A 17,935-nucleotide genomic window follows, 5' to 3' on the forward strand; every position below is an offset into this window, starting at 1 on the left:
TAATCTTTTCCCCCTCGTTATTCTATTGGAGCAGTTTCTGCGTAAGGAGCACATTCATGTATAAGAATTTCGTATAGTGTGAACATGCACGAAATTAACGTACCAACTGAGATATGTAAACACCAACGAAAGAAGTATGTTTCTACTGAGAAATTGAAAATTTATAATTGGGAAGTTAAAATCGTCCCGTTTGTCATAGATTTTAGTGTGAAGTCGTCATTCTGAGTCAACATGAGATCTAAGTATGAAGCATTCCTTTAAGTATCAGTAGTATCCTTAAAATTGGTTCTTATTTAGCTGAATCGTACAAATGTTGAATTTATATGAGAGCCTTACCATTATCATTTATAATATTCCAACTCTGTGTCGTCTATATTGTATTCACCTTATTCGTCATATTATAGAAATTTATTTCTAACTTGGTTCATTCTTACTCTGTATAAAATTTTATGAAAATATTTATTTATATAAAAAAAATCGGATTAAGATACCTTTGCTTCTGTATATTATATTAAACAGTCTTAGAAATAAAAATAACATTATATTTGGATTGTTTGACGCACATTTCTGGATTCTTCTTCACCAGGAGCGTTCAAAATCAAAATTGAAGAGCTACAGTCAGTTGTTTTTCATTATTATCTTAATTGAAATTCGGTAACCTGCACTAGTTCATATCTCCATCTTTGGTCTAAATGTATAGTTGACTCATTTGACAACATACCACATTTCCCTATCTTTTATGCAAATTATAATTATGGAAATGATGGTTTGTAGAGAGAAGATCGTTTAATGTTTTAACAAGGAATTCAGTGGTCTCTGTGCCCGTTTATTTCCGTGAAAAAGTATGGAAGTGTTATATATTAATAAATAGCTTAAAAGGCGAAATCCCCCAAAGAATTAACAAATTTTATCATTTTTTTAGTCGATGTGTTTTCATTTATTGTTATTTTGTGTTCTGATTATCAGGAAAAATTTCCAAAGTTGTACCGATTACTTCGTGATAATAATGATATAACTAAATGATTATCAGCAAAACAACCAAATGCGAAAGAATATGTTGCTAGTCACGTTGCAACCAGAAGTAAAAGAGGTTATTCTTCTCAGTATATTTCAACATGTGCGAATCTTTACAAAGCAGAATCTTTTAGGAGTTTAAAACTGAACAGTTGAGATAAATGGGGTATGAAGCACATTGCTGAGATTGACGTTGGAAGTTTACCAGGAGACTTCAAAATAATTGATTTGACAACAAATATATTTAGGATAAAATACGAGATAAATGAAAAAGAGGTAAATGAAAAGTTCCACAAATTCGCAGATAGTCACCAGGAAGTTTTACTAGTGGTTACAGTACCGCCATCATGTTTAAAATTAATAGAATTCACCGGAGTTGTTCCACACTCAGACAACAGTTGTAGTGATTCTGATGATTCTATTGATTTTGAGTTTGTCCGTGATTCACACTATTCAAATTTAGATTCAGACTAGTAAAAGTTCCAGGCCGAAATAATCTATAATTGAAAACAATTGAAAAATTTATAAAACGAACAATAAAAAACGAAGATAAACATTTAAATACAATTTAGGCGAAACTTGTAATTGATCCAATAACTGGTAAATGAGACAATGCTAGTTATAAAGTAATTGTAAAGATAGAGCTATTGAAAACTAAAATAAAGCCAGTAAAGATATGTAGTTTTGTGATCATTTTATATTATATTTTATGTGTGTAAAACATTTATGATTTGTTAATTCAGATCATGAAACTAATTGTATAATTTCAAATCAAAATCATTTTATTTAGTAAGTTTTCTACAGAGACAACATCATTATGCGAGCATGAAAAAAATGAAAGATTTAAGAAATAAAATATAAGAAGATACTAAGTATATTACAGCAACGACTGAAATCAATAGTTTTACATGAATAGAAAACACAGTTTAGTCACCATCCTCTAATTTTTTATTACGGAAAAAAAACGTTCAATCTGTAAAAATCTGATACCAAACAAAAAAAAAAAAAGTATAGCTTTTCATAAATTGATTGTTTTTAATAGGGACAAAAAGGAAGTGTGTTTGTATCTATATTTCATTTTTTGACATGTTCATCAGTTTTCATTTTCATTTTAAGTTTTAAGTCCATTGTATATATACCAATTGAATATGCATTCAAATTTCATTGCACTTATTTGGAATTATTTTGTGGTGTACGCTTTATATCAATTTCCACATTTCTAATAACAAGACAAACATAATACAGTCAAGAGAAGGGAAGCAATTCTTTAAAATGAGTATTTGTATGTTTGCTCTCCTTTAATAAAAGACGCCTAAATGTGTCGTTTTCTAATTATTATTGGAGAGGAAAAAAGATAGTTGGATCACAGAAATCGGGAATTGCGATTAGTTGTTTGTGGACCTGATTTTTAGTGACATGGAGAGGGAGAATAGATTACCGCACAAAACAAAAGTACCGTAAGGAAAAATCGATTGCAACAGTGCAATAATAACGGTTTAAACATGACTAAATTAGTATTAAGAATGTTTATGTCAAGGAAAACTAGCGTCAAATTGTGAATATGTCTTTTACATTTCCACAACAACTAAATAGCGTGTGAAGAATTGTTTTGAGTATAATAAATTCCTTGGATGAAAAATGTTTTTTAAGCATTTAATAAATTAAAGTGATTCTCAAACATAATCATAACAGTTTACTATTGCCTCTTATTCATGTAGCATAAGAATGTATGTGAGTGTTATTTTAGTATATTTGTTGATTAAGTTTATACTTTTAATTCGCCCATGAACATATTCCTAATATAAACATGATTAAGATAGTGATACTTCTGGTGGGTATACGTAAATGAAACAAAAATGTTTAAAAGGACAATTAATGAAGGAAACATATAGACCGCAACATTAGAAGATGTCAAAATATATGTGATGAGCTTAATTTTCCAATGTCTAATAAATGTGTATAATTATGTAAAATGATTTCATAAAACAAAAATAATAAAAGAAAAAAAAATATTTTTCTAATCCGTAGTGATACGTAATAATTAATCATTTTAGTAAAAAAGAAAATCATCATTGATAACAGGATTAAAATTTTGTATTTGCGCCAGTCATCTTTATCGCCGAACGTGAAGGTGGTGGATGCTAATATATAAATAAGGAGATGTGAAATGATTGCCAATGAGACAACTATCTACCTAATACAAGTGAAAGAGGATAGAAACAGTTACGAGTAATCGTACGTCTTTTTAAATGAGAAAAAAAATGGTACCGTATAGCAAGAGATTATGTATACAGGGTAACGTGAACTCAAAATGTGGAACAATTCAAAAGACAAAACCAAAGTCCCGATTTTGTCTGAATACAATAAACATATATGCAGATAGTCTTTGTACTGTATACAATAAACATATATGCAGATAGTCTTTGTACTGTATACAATAAACACAAACATGTATGCGGATAGTTTTTTTTCTGAATACAATATACTACGACCTTCTAGTAAAAGCTGCATGATCTCCTATAGTCTCATAATCATTATATGTCATTGTATTATACAATTGTTTTCTGTTGTCTATTGTCTTTTGATGTTTTATATTATGTAATATATGTTGTTAATGTTGCCATAGCATGTCTTAGCTTTTGTAATAAAGATTCATTCATTCATTCAAACATAAACATGTATGCAGATAGGTTTTTTTTCTGAATGCAATAAATACAAACATGTATGCCGTTGGATTTTCTGAATACAATAAACACAAATATGTACGCTGATAGGTTTTTTTTCATGAATACAATAAACATAAACATGTATGTTGAATTTTATTCAACAAAAAAAATCCATTTATATATTAAAACTTATATCGATATATATTTTTTTATATATATCTTTTTACTATTCAATTATAATTATTCTGAATATAATTTGCTGAATGACCTAATCGGGCATAGTCATGAACGATGTCGACTCTAACTCCAAACCATAAAAAAGATTTGATTTGATATGTGCCTTAGGAGACATTCTAAGGCAAAAATCATTTGAATTTTTGAACGATAGGACAGGGATTTTTTAAATAGCGCTTTAGTTTAAAAAAAAAAACAAAAACAAAGTACATCATGTATTATAAAAATTAAAGGAGTATTACTCTATAAAGGTGAATGACTCACTTCCGAAATTCGAAGAAATCAAAATAAGAATTGTGTATTAGTTGAAAAAAAAATGCCAAGACAAATTTAAGTTCGAGTGCGGAAAATAAAAATAAAATTTTACAATTTAAAAAGGTATATAACTCCAGAACCTTTTATGATTTTTTCACCATTTAATCTCTATCTAACTTTTAGGAATTAAGGTCAAGCAAACGTAACTAAAAGTGCAGAAGCGAAAAATTATGTAACACCCCAAGTTATAATTGGACATAAGTCTTGCACAGTAAGTAACTACCAACATTTGAATTATTTCTGCAAGTTTTGATTTTTAGCATTGTTTATGAGTTCAATAAAATTTGGATGAGAAATACTTCAGTTACAGCGAGAAAACAAAACGTTTTGCAATATTTATATTGATAAAGGGGTATAACTATAGAACGACATTTGACTCACTGTAAAAATTCCAACGTGGTCTGTGAGTTTGGGTATTTACCATTGTGTATTAGTTCAATAAAATTTAAATGAAAAAAACGAAAGTAAGACTACGGAAACGAATATTAGGATGAACGGATGGACAGAAGGAAGGTTGAACGGTCGGATAGACATTTAAGGGTAAGACTTATGCCTCCTTTTGACTACGACGCTGGCATACAAATGGTCTAAGGTCTCTCAAGAGAAGTTAAACTGAAGTGACAACCAGATGCTATGCTCGGCATTATAAGTATAACTAAAAAAACACGAGTTAGCGCTTTGAAGACTACTTGAAATGATTATCGTAATACACAGCTTAAGTTCGAGTTTCTCGAACTGTTTTTATGCGCTTGTGCATTATGTTTATGGTTTACGTTCCGCTATAAAGATGATGTTCTTTCACTAAGTAATACAAAATTTGGTGACTATGTTGAACGAATCTTTCCCATCGAGCTAGAGATAAAAGATACTACAGATACTGTTAAGTCTGCCTCATATCTTTCATACATTTAGACATTGACAATGACGGTCGGTTGAAAACAAAACTTTACGACAAAAGAGATGATTTCAGCTTCCAAATTGTGAACTTTCCATTTCTATGTAGTAACATTTCACAACACCTGCATATGGAGTAAATCTCCCAATTTATTCGATATTCCCGGGCTTGTATTTCCTATCATGATTTCCTTGATAAAGGCTTGCTGCTCACAAGGAAGCTACTAGACCAAGAAATCCAAATGGTGGAGTTGAAATCATCCCTTCGTAAATTTTACGGACGCCATCACCAGTTGGTTGTTGCGAGTTTGTAGTATTTTTGTTCGAATGGTGCGAGTTTTGTCTCTGTGTGACACGGTTGCTCCAAGAAAGGAGGAATTTAATTAGAGAAGAAGAAAACAATTTAATTATTTAACACAATTCTTCGAGTTTGTTATATTTCTTTTTTCAATGGTGCAAATTTGATAAAGTGATGCAAGTTGTGATAAGTAGTGAAAGTGTTTGCGTTTGGCGAGTTGCCGTGAGCCGAGTTGTCATAGAATCAATACAAACGCTTACAAAACGGTAAGGAACCAGCTACTGAACTTTGCTACGCAAATCAAAGCAATAACTATATGAAGTTATAAAGTGCATTAGGGACTTTCCGATTTAATTTTCCTCGGAGTTCAGTATTTTTGTGATTTTTCTTTTTACATACACTAAATATTTATTGTTATTTAATACTTCAGACTATCGTCGGCTCATAGACAAACCGACTAAAACAGTTTGGTCTCCAAATTTAGTAGTATAGATCTCATCCAATTCTTGAAATCATGTTCAGCATCTCCAAAAAAAATCAATTAAAACAAGATTACTGTTTTTGCAGATAACATATACATGAGGTGCTCATCATACACATTTGGCACAGACGTGTGTTTGAAAAAAACACATTCCATTTATATATTGACGCATGCCAAAACCTCTTTATATTTTTTAAATCTTTCAATGTCATGCCTGGTTTTGCAATTATACAACACATGCATATCGAACACTATATATATAAGTTGTATTATATAATGAATAATTTGCTTCAGTCGAGTTTATAATAATATATAATTAGTGCTTTTTTCAACGTCTATGATCCGCTTAATAACTACGTTATACCTCTATAATTTTGATTGTACTGAGGTAAGAACTTAATTCATTATGATTTTTGTTCATTTTTAAGATTTGAAGAGCACATAAATATCACAAATAGAGATTAATACATGGCCTTTTCCATATCAGCCTGGGTATCATCCCGAGACGGAGTCGAGGTGCTGATATGGGTCGAGGGATGATACCCAGGCTGATATGGAAAAGGCCATGTATTAATCGCTTTATTATATACTTCCGACAATAGTTTCATGTAAGGCAAATAAACAAATGCAATAACTAAAACAGTCAAAAACTTTATAAAGAAGTTAAATTATGAATCAAATATACTATAATTGTCCAACAACAGCATCACTACCTCCATATATATAACATATATGGTAACATTTCCTATAGAGGCATTTTGAAACATTGGAAATTGGAAGAGTTTTATGATCATTATTACTCCATGTTTGTTGTACTATAAAATGATTCTTAATTGTCAATGACATTTGTTAGCAAGTACTAAACTATCCCCACAAAAGTTCCCGTAAATTTTGACGTCGTCATAAAAAATATCTGACGTCACAATGGAAGAGAAAACAATCGATACCGGAAACAACGGAAGTAACTTGCACGAGAAGCACTGTTATGGGTTTTTGCACGAGACGCCCCTGATATGGGTTATCAGCCCTATTCATATTTCATATTCTTGTTTATACATATCTTAAATGAATATGAACTATCATACTGTCAAAATGAAAGTGAAAGTGCATTTTATTTGCAGAATATCGAAGAAAAGGAAATTTTTATTCTCAGTTGCTATAAGATACGACACAGTTGTGTTAACTTAATTTTAAAGTTATATGAAACAGCAAGTCAAAATAATAATGCATATGTTTTTTATAACTAAATGGATAGTTTTCATTATAAAACTTATGTACTTTTTTTTTTAGAAAACTCTTTAATTTATCCACCATTAGAAAAAGTTGACTTTTTTTATTTCCTTGCTTCCATGAAGCAATTCGCCGAAACATTTTCCGTATGCAAGTGACATTAGCGTAACCCTCCTGGTAAAAATCTGGTTATCACAATACGCATGGATCTGTCATTGAAATTCTATTATCTGATTGTACTTGTTATACACGTTATCAATATCCATGGTTCTTTGTTGACTGTTACTATAAGGTGACAATCGGTAAACTATGGCTTCAAAACACGGCAATTAATTAGCTTCCATATTTGTTAAATCATAACAGACAGGGACAAACAAAAATTACCGATTATACGATATTATATATTTTTGCGTAAGAAATGATAAAATCGTGCACAGAAGACTTAGGCTATGATTTATACATGCATCGGTTTAAGAATTTGATAAACATTATTTTTCACCGGTATGACTTTTATATTTTAAGTACTTTTCAGTGTATAAAAAAATCATTAAAATACTTATCAATGAAAGAAATATTATTCGTTTTTTTTTTATTTTAAGAATATACTTTTTTACATATTTGTAATTGATAGGTAGAATTTAAATTAGACGACTACACTTTAATCACCTAATGATTAGAGAGAATGGAAGCATTTAATGCAACAATTTGCACTGAAGATATCGAAATACAGAAGAACCAAACTGAGGTATCATTTGAAGCTCTTATTGAAAGTTATTACTTCGTTTTTAGTTACCCAAATGCTGTATTGATTGAATGTTGTTTGCTGATTTTCCGTATTAATTTTTGTTTTTAACGTTATTCTACATTTCCACCTTGTTATTCGGAATATATAAATAAAAAGCAATATTCCCAAAGGAATAAACAAATGAAAGTAAAAGAAGGTTAATACATTTTTGAAGATCAAGTCAGGTTTTGCCTTCATACACAGTTAATGTAGCTTATAGTGAATTGATTAGATTAAATTATATCCATATAGTATATATTTGAATATAAATATAACAAATTGTAGCGCAAAAATTCGGGGGACATTCTCGGTGGTGTTGTCGACGGGTAGTTCGTGACCCGAGAAGATCCTTTTGCGCATAAAATAAGGGATTCTTGTGTTGCTTGGACCTTTTCCTCTGACTTAGTAACTAAAATAAACACGAAGTCGCTGTGATAAAGTTCAACAGTGTATTGAAGTATCATAAAACAGAATACACAATAATAACGTAATAACAGAATATACAGTATATACAGATATATCACACTAAGTAATATTAGCAATCCTCCACTCTCGTTCTCTATCGTCAGCTCTGCTGTATCACAGTTATCACTCCCTTATATACCTTTTCTTGCAATATGGGCTTGTGGGCTTATGGGCACCAGAGTTTCTGGGCTTATGGATACAGGGCTTATGGGCACCAGCTAGGCTTATGGGCAACTGGGCTTATGGGCACCAGGGCTTATGGGCACCATATATATTAGGGCAACCGTGTACCAGGTATTATTAGGGCTTACAGGTTCCATAATTTAGGACCATAAAGCACCATGTAATACTAAGTCATAGATGGTCGGCCCTGAATATGAGGGTCCTAAAACTCCAAGTTTTCATACCCTATAAATTTTCATTACAAAATAGTCATTCTTTAGGAATGTCACTTCTGGCGAGGATTGTGAATAAAAATAGTGAAAACATGATTCCCTTCTCATTTTAAATTTCGAGTTATCGTTCTTTAATCATATCAAACTTTCAGAAAACAGAAGTAGAGACGAATACAATAAGAAAACGTAGAAATTCAACATCACGATCATCAACAGATGAATCAGTCACGAAGAAAATCAAAACTGACTGTGATAAACCGGAAAATAACGAAGAGAACGACGAGGAAAATATGCAACAACCTGTTAAAACCTCACCATCACTGACAGATGAACAAGTCAAAAAGAAAATCAAAACTGACTGTGATAAACCGGAAACTGAAGAAGAGAACGACGAGGAAAATATACCACAACCTGCTGTGAAAAGGAGGGAAGAAGCGGTAATTATTTCACCACGTCCAAATAGTTACTTATGTTGAAATATTAAAATTGAGTCTTATCTCCCCTAAGTGGTCGAATCTAGATGAGAGCACCACTGTTTTCATTTATAATGTTCCCGCTCTATGACTTGAGGCTAATATACATTCACCGTTTCCGTCTGACTATCAAACATTTCTGTAATAATTTTCTCCACTGCTACTTGATAAAATCACATCACTTTTAACCAGAAGTTCGATAGTGATAAGTTGCAAAGTGTGAGGTGAGGTGGTCAATTAAACATGACAGCAAGTCATGCCATTTTTTGTGGTATTCGGAGTGAGCCAAGATTCCGTGTGGAAGAGTGCACTTTGACCTATAATGGTTTACTTTTACAAAATTGTGACTTGAATGAGAGAGCTATCTCATTGGCAGTCATCTTCTTATATCAAGTAATACTAAATATGATCTCAAAACAGTTGCGTTGACAAGGTATTTCAGACGGACTGTAACTATGCTAATATCTCCACGATAGGGGACAATAAAACATGTGTTTTTCTAGCACTTAAATCAGAAAATATAATTAATGTCATAAAAGTATGATCAATTTTTAACATGTGAATTTTTAACGGTAGAACCTGTTGAAATTGACGAACACCTTTCTTCAATCCTTGTTTTTACATAATTATCAAGTAATTTTATATAAAAGAATTGAAAATTTTTCATTTCCTTGTTATATTATTACGTAATAGACAAATGTTTTAATTGGGTTGGTGTTGGTTAATCTTAAGATTTCTGTGTAGCGTTTTGTGGGCTGTTTTGTGGATGTATCGACATATTGAACGTTAAAAACCAAAGATTTGAATAGTTACATGACCAAACGATGATGTTGTTTTCATATCTAAAAGGATGTTTGGTGACATGTAGTTGTTCACATATATGGTATTTGATCCATTGATATTTGTAAACTTAGCTATCCTAAAATAAGCAATTTTAAAACAGAAAAATATTAATATAGAAATGTCGATTGTATTAGGGAAAAAATTTAGATCTTTTAAATTTCTAACAAAAAATAAAATCACAAAAATACCAAACTCCGGGGAAACTTCAAAACGGACGAATGGACAACACCTGTCAGATTCCTGACTTGGTACAGACATTTTCAAATGTAGATTGAATCTGGTTTTATAGCGCTAAACCTCTCACTTGTATGACAGTCGCATCAAAATCCGTTGTATTTACAACGATGCGTGAACAAAACAGACATAATAGGTAAAATAGTCAAAATATGGTTACAGCAGTCATCACTGTCTTACAATTTCAAAACAAACATTTACAAAACAACACAAAAAGCATCTATCAAACTAAAAAAATAAAAATAACTAAAAGTACTCGTTGTTACCGTTTGTTTCTGAGAAAAAGTATCAAAAGACAAGATCTACAAATAAGTGCCGTACAAAATCTTCTGATGACTCCTTACTGGAGAAAATGACAATTTCGAATTTTGGCATAATTGCCGATTACATGTATCTAAAAAAAACTATCATGCAAAGATCAAATTAAAATAAGCAAAAAAGACAAGATCTACAACCAGAATTGTAACCTTTAAATCGTCTGATGATCCCTATAAGAATAAATGACTTTTACATTTTTTTGCGGTTTTTTCTCCCAATTTCCGAAACACGCTATAATAGATACATAGATAAAAACTTAAATTAGCAAAACTGATCAGCAGGACGAGAACTTCAAATAAGGAAGTCTATTCTATGCCATATCGTTGAAGATTTTTAGTATACCTAGGTTAGCGACAAATGCTCTTAATAGACTTTAGTTTATGAAGTGTGGATCTGGCATTAAGTTTCATAATAACTTCATGAAATAACGATTAAAAGGTCACATCACAAAAATACTGAACCCCGAGGAAAATTTCAAACGGAAAGTCCCTTATCAAATGGCAAAAAGCTGAAACACATCAAACGAATGGATAACAACTGTCAAATTCCCGATTTGATACATCGATTTTTTTTTTAGGAAATGGTGGATCAAACCTGGTTTTAAAGCCATCTAACCCTCTCACTTGTACGACAATCATATAAAAGTCTATCACATTGACAACGATGTTTGAACAAAAGAAACAGAGATAATAGATAAAAATGTCAAAAATAGGGGTGCAGCCGTCAACATCATGTTAATAATCTTGATCACTATAAAAACAAACAAAAAAGTAAACACACATTAACCATAGCATAATAACATCATGACGGGATGCATAAGTACAGAGCCACTGCATATGTCACAAAGAAACAAAAAAGAAACAAGAAAAAAACACATAGCAGCAAAAATGAACGACAAGAATACAAAGATACGATGCATTGTTACAACATTGTCACGGAAAGAAATACTTCGCTCAATCAAATTTACGGAATTATTTGAAACTCATAATGTATGTAATGTAATTACTTGTTTATCAATCTAAAGAGTTGTATCCTTAGCAAGTAAAACAAATCTACTTAACCATATTATTTTTGTTATTAAATAGTCGAGATTTAATTTTGCCGATTTACATGTTTTAAATTAATTCACTATTTTTGTTCTGATTATCAGGAAAAGTTTGCAAACTTGTACCGATTACTTCGTGAGAATGAAGATATAACTCAGGGATTATCAGCAAAATCACCAGAAAAAAAGGAAAAAGTTGCTACCCATGTTGCAACTGGAAGTACACAAGAATATTCTTCTCAGTACATTTCAACATGTTCATCACTTTACAAAGCAGAATCGTTTAGGAGTTTAAAACTGAACAGTAAATATAGATGGGGTACGAAGGACATTGCTGAAATCGACGTTGGAAGTTTACCAGAAGACGTAACAATAATTGATTTGAGAACAAATAAATTGAGGAAAGACCACGAGATAAATGACAAAGATGTAAATGAAAGATTCAATAAATTTGCAGAAAGTCACCAGGAAGTTTTACTGATAGGTACGGTTCCAGCCTCATGTTTAAAATTAATAAAATTCACCGGAGTTGTTCCAGACTCGGACACCAGTTGGTGTGATCCTGATGATATCGTTTCAGATGATTCGGAGTATAGTGGGTCGGATTCAGACTGGTAAAAATTCTAGCCAGAAATAACAAACAAAAAACGGATACAAACTGATGCTTGTTTTCTAAGCACCTGAGATCACCTCAATGTTTGGTGGGATTTGTGTTGTTCTGGCTTTAGTTTTCTATGTTGTGTATTTGTATACTGTTATTTTCTTATTAGCCTTGTCTTTGTCAGTTTATTTTGGACAGTTAGCATCTTTCGCTAGACAATGCTATTAATATTGTCTTAAACTGTCACTTGCTTCAATAAAAACTTACTATTACATTTAAATTATCAATTCTTTACCGATTGTGTTTAAGTTTTAGATAATAATCATTATTAATTTTAACAACAAATTAGTAAAGACATCGCAATATCATTTAAAAACAATGAGACGCTATAAAAAAAGATTTTCATAGATTATGAAATCGTTTCTGCAAAACACACAATTATCTACAATTATATAAGATACTTTTTTGTCTTGTTAACACATGCATGGTTGCAGATTTTGGCAACATCTTTAGCATAAACCTTTTGGCAACATCTTTAGCATAAACCTTCATCAGTGCAGAAAATCCTTGGTTTATCATCATCGGACAAATTTACAAAATCGAAATTGTAAGAGCTTACATAGCGAAATTAAATTGCCACGAATTATGCATTAACTTTCCAATTCAGTAGTACATGTTTCTCATCAACAATGTCATTATTTTAACTAGATTGTTCATAAAACACAATTTATTTTCAATCACAAAATACGATCAAACAAACAACAAACAAATATTTTATTTGCCAATCACGACGCCCAAAAATGAGCAGAATAATTACAATATAATTTTCAAACATAATATAAAGTAAATTAAAAATAGTTTAAACAAAGTACATAATATGATTGATTTTGATTAAATTGATTGATTGATTGATATACGTAACGACCAGTTTGTTTTAACCAAATGCACAACAGCACACCTGAATTTTACATATATATCTCCATATTTACTAGGCATATCCATACACAAATATTTGTTTCTTTTTTTCTACAAATAGACATATGACTTACGTGTCCTGAAATGTACACTTTTTTTATTTCTCTGGACTAACGACAAAATCATTTTTACAGCACAACAAATTTAAAGTGTGTTAAACCTTTTGAAGGTCTTACTCATATCTGGTGACTATGTGGAACGCATCTATCCAATCGAGCTAGAGATAAAGGATACTACAGATACAGTTAAGTCGGCCTCATATCTTGACTTACATCTAGAAATTGACAATGAGGGTCGGTTGAAAACAAAACTTTACGACAAAAGAGATGATTTCAGCTTTCCAATTGTGAACTTTCCATTTCTAAGTAGCAACATTCCAGCAGTCTGCTTACCCTTCCGGAGCACCCGAGATCACCCCTAGTTTTTTGGTGGGGTTCGTAATGTTTATTCTTTAGTTTTCTATGTTGTGTCGTGTGTGCTGTTGTTTGTTTGTCTTTTTCATTTTTAGCCATGGCGTTGTCAGTTTGTTTTAGATTTATGAGTTTGACTGTCCCTTTGGTATCTTTCGTCCCTTTTTCAGTTAAAAATTCAGTTAGAAATACAAGATCACCTGCATAACGAAATACAAAAAAAAAAAATGTTTTCATCATCAATATTAATTCCATTATGCAATTTTTGAAAGTCATTAAAAAATGTTAAACACAATTGGAGAGAGTAGACACCCTTGTTTGAAATCACATTTTATCATAAACCAATCAGTAGGACAGCCAGTTAATTACAAACATGAATATATAGTTTTATACAGTGGAAAATAGCATTCAAGATTTTACTGCTCATTCTTTTGCTGTTTACACAAAAGTTCTCTAACTATCAATGAATGTGCTTCTATGAAATCAACAAATGCTACAGATGGTGATAATTTATGTGGTTATCTTGTTTTATATTACTGTATTCTTAGTTCAAGTAGGAATAAGATCTATAGTATTTCGTTCCTTTCTTAAACCATTTTACTCACTGATCTAGTAATGCGTGAATTAAGTACAATACAGTACAGATTAAAAGACATAGAAGCTAATGTTTTTTCATAGAGTGTCTTGGATATGCAGTAGAGCTTTTTGGAATTGAATTAATTTTGCTCATAAGCAGGTATCTTACCAGAAGTAAGGCAACTATTCAAAAACTGAGTTCACGCTAACGATGCAGTTGTATAGGTCTTATAAAGTTTAGCTGTGACAACAGAACCTTATACACTTCTTCATACGATATATAACTATCAAGGGAATTCTCATTGTCTAGTTCATTATAAAATAATTAAAAACAAACAGTTTGAAGTTTCAATCTGCTTGTGGTGCAAAGTCAATTTATTTTTATTTTTTTTACAGGATAAACTCATGATATGAGTAGAGAAAGATAAAAGACATCTGAAATAAAACTAAGTAGATGTAATGTTTCCACACTATTGAAACAAACAAAATGTTATCACCATTTAAAAAATTCATACTACGACACATATTTTTGTTTTAATCTGAATTCAACATGTTTCACTGTTAAAATATTTGGAAAATAGGAAGTGTTAATGTACTCATACTTTTTATTTTTTTACGTATTCACCGAGTCTTCGTTCTTTACCTTTGAAGCCGAAATTAGGAGTAAAATATATGAAATAGGAATTTAGATTTTCACTGTCAGTTTTTTTTTGTGTGTGCTTTATCATGTCATCATATTTTCGATAAATCAATTGCTACATTTCCAATAATGAGACAAACTACAGTCAACAGAAGGAAATAAAGGAAACAGTAGTATACCGCTGTTCGAAATTCATTATTCGATTGAGAAAGTCATTTTATCGTACCAGAATTTTAGAATTTGTATTGGTACTTTCTTCTAATTAAAGATACATAAACGTGTTGGTTTTTTTTTTAAATGATTTTGTTAGAGAAAAAGATTTGCAACAGTACAACTATAAGTATTAAAACATGAATAAATTTGTAAATTGATAATGCAAGTGTCATAAAAAATATCATAAATCATAAATAACAATGTACTCTGAACTCATTCAGCTTAAGAGTGGCTGGAAATGATTAAGCAGTTTCGAATGAGAAGATTTTTTGAAGTTTGAAAATATGATAAACAAATTGTTTAAAATTTTCCTTAAAGAGCTATAACTCCTTGATTGGTCAATCAACAATTTTGATCATATCAACTTATTTATAGATTTATTTTGATTAACATTTTTGCTGTTTATATTTTTTTTTTTTTTTTTTCTAATAACCAAAAACTGCAAAATTTGCTTAAAGTTAACAATGAGTTGTTCGATTCATTATGTCATGGCTGATATAATTTGACCTAATGAACATTTTACTAATTGTCAGAACTGCTCTAAACGCATCAGTTTACTTAATCACAAATTATCACTTCAAAGCTGCTGACCAAATACAAAGATACCCTGTTAAGTAGTACCTCAAAAAAGTAAGACAAACATATTTGTTTGACGAGCGGAGAAACAGACTCCTAGTATTGAGGTTAATATAACTACTGACAACATTTATGACTAACGCGAAAATCCCCAATTCATATGTATGACATTTTAAGGGTAAAATAAGATGGTGTTAAAATTACCGCTTCTTCTCGCCTTTTCACAGGTCGTAGAATATTTTCTTCGTCGTTTTCTTCTTCAGTTTCAGGTTTATCGCAGTCAGGATTGGTTTCCTTTATGTATTGATCTGGTTCATTCGTCAGTGATGGCGATATTTTTACAGATTGTGGTATGTTTTCTGCATGGTTTCTATCCTTCAAGTTAGTTTCAGATTTATCATATTCTGTTTTGGTTATTTGTATGCCCGTTTCATCTGTCGGTGAGGTTTTCACAGGTTTTGATACATTTTCGTCATCCTTTTCTTCTTCAGAAACAGGTTTATCACAGTTAGTTTTAATTTTCTTTATGACCAAATCATCTGTAAGTTATGGTGAAGAGGCACGTCTACACTTTCCTAATGTATTCGTCACTACAATAACGTGCGAGTCCTTTCAAAATCTGCGTAGAGAAGGATAAATTAAAAACGATGAGTTGGTTATTGTCACGTCGTAGACCTCAATCCTTTTGTTGTCTGGAGGGACTATATATCTATCTATTTGAACATGTATGGTAGAAGACACTAACTGTTTGCCGCCGACAGGCATAAGCAAAGTATTAACTCTCGTAAAAAATCATAAAACAGGCTAAATCTGGTAACTAGAGATGAGAAATAGAGGCTTATAACACTCGCCAGTATAGTCGAGTTAATTTCCAGATTCCATGAATAAATTAGTATTATGTTAGTCAAAATATATGACATGGTCACAGCATTAATTAAAAAAGCCTTCTAATACCGTCATAATCTTGATAATTTTTTGGACTAGGAGTGTGTAATTGCTGAATTTCCGATCTCGTTCCTTTCAACTGTATGAATTTCAAGATTATATTTACATCACTAATTCAGGAGTCACATACGGTCATTAATCAAATATGTTCGTTGTTATTCTGGGGTTTACATGTAAGCAATGTACAATTATATCATTCATTTATGCGTTCACTGTACTGCGTGGTCTTGTGTTCGTATGTCGCGACGTGGGTGTCATTATAACATTGTCATATAACCGGGATGCTTAGCTAGCAATTAAAATAGATTCAACCCTCCATTCTTTCTTAAGAAAAAAAAGAGTATGGCAGTTGTTATCTAATTGTCTGTTTCTATGTTTGTTGGCGTTTGTTTTTGTTGCACTTCAATGGTTATGTTGCTCCGTTGTTTTCCTCTTATAGCTGATGTGTTTCTCTCGATATGATGTATCTTGACGTTAAAGAATACCTGGTGCACAGAAAATAATGCCTAGCATTTTACATTTGCCAAAGCAAATTTCGTTCTTATTTACAAGATTTTTCAATATCATTAGTAATACGTTTGGTGCTAATTATAAATCAAATTGAGTAGAAATTCTTGCACATTCCAAAACACAACCGAGTTACCTTTTGTTTTATGGTTGATGCAGGCCAATCTTTACTTTCTGTGTAGCATGTTGTGGACTGTTATTTCCCTTTTCATATGTAGTCGTTTGATCAAAGAGCAGACTATCCTATTTCATGTAAAGTACTGTATTGCTAAACTTATTTTTTCTTTCTTTTTGTACCTTTTTATTTGCATATTAAAAAAAAAGTCGAAATAAGAAACTTTTATTTCTGATTACAGTATTAAACGTTGTAAGACTAAAACGAAAATTATATTATAATGTGTTCGAAACACTTTCCTTGATTTCCTGTCATCAGGAACGTCCAAATCATAAACTTCGGAGAGAGAAAAACTGTTAGACAAAAGTTTATGTTTTTCATATCTAAATCGGTATACCTTAAACTGTCATTGTTTACGTCTTTTCAGATAAATATTCCAAAGTTATACATTATTTCATGATAATGAAAATATATCAAAGGGACTATCAGCTAAATCACTAAATGCCAGGAAAGATGTCGCTACTCATGTAGCAACCAGAAGTAATAGAGGTTATTCTTCTCAGTATATTTCCACCTGTGCATCACTTTACAAAGCAGAATCTTTTAGGAGTTTAAAACTGAACAGTGGATATAAATGGGATATGAAGCACATTGCTGAAATCGACGTTGCAAGTTTAGCAGAAAACGT

At 31.3% G+C, this 17,935-nt stretch overlaps 1 protein-coding gene across 1 annotated transcript; it reads left to right on the forward strand.

Moving 5' to 3' along the window:
* Positions 1-7,763: 7,763 nt before the first annotated feature.
* Positions 7,764-12,551, forward strand: LOC143046999 (uncharacterized). The gene is made up of 3 exons (XM_076220008.1): positions 7,764-7,877; positions 8,929-9,213; positions 11,795-12,551. Exons 1-3 carry the CDS (start codon positions 7,815-7,817, stop codon positions 12,305-12,307), a joined length of 861 nt encoding a protein of 286 aa, XP_076076123.1. The 5' UTR covers positions 7,764-7,814; the 3' UTR covers positions 12,308-12,551.
* The last annotated feature ends 5,384 nt before the right edge of the window (positions 12,552-17,935 follow it).

Source organism: Mytilus galloprovincialis, chromosome 9 (assembly GCF_965363235.1).
Source record: "Mytilus galloprovincialis chromosome 9, xbMytGall1.hap1.1, whole genome shotgun sequence".
Lineage (NCBI taxonomy): Eukaryota > Metazoa > Mollusca > Bivalvia > Mytilida > Mytilidae > Mytilus > Mytilus galloprovincialis.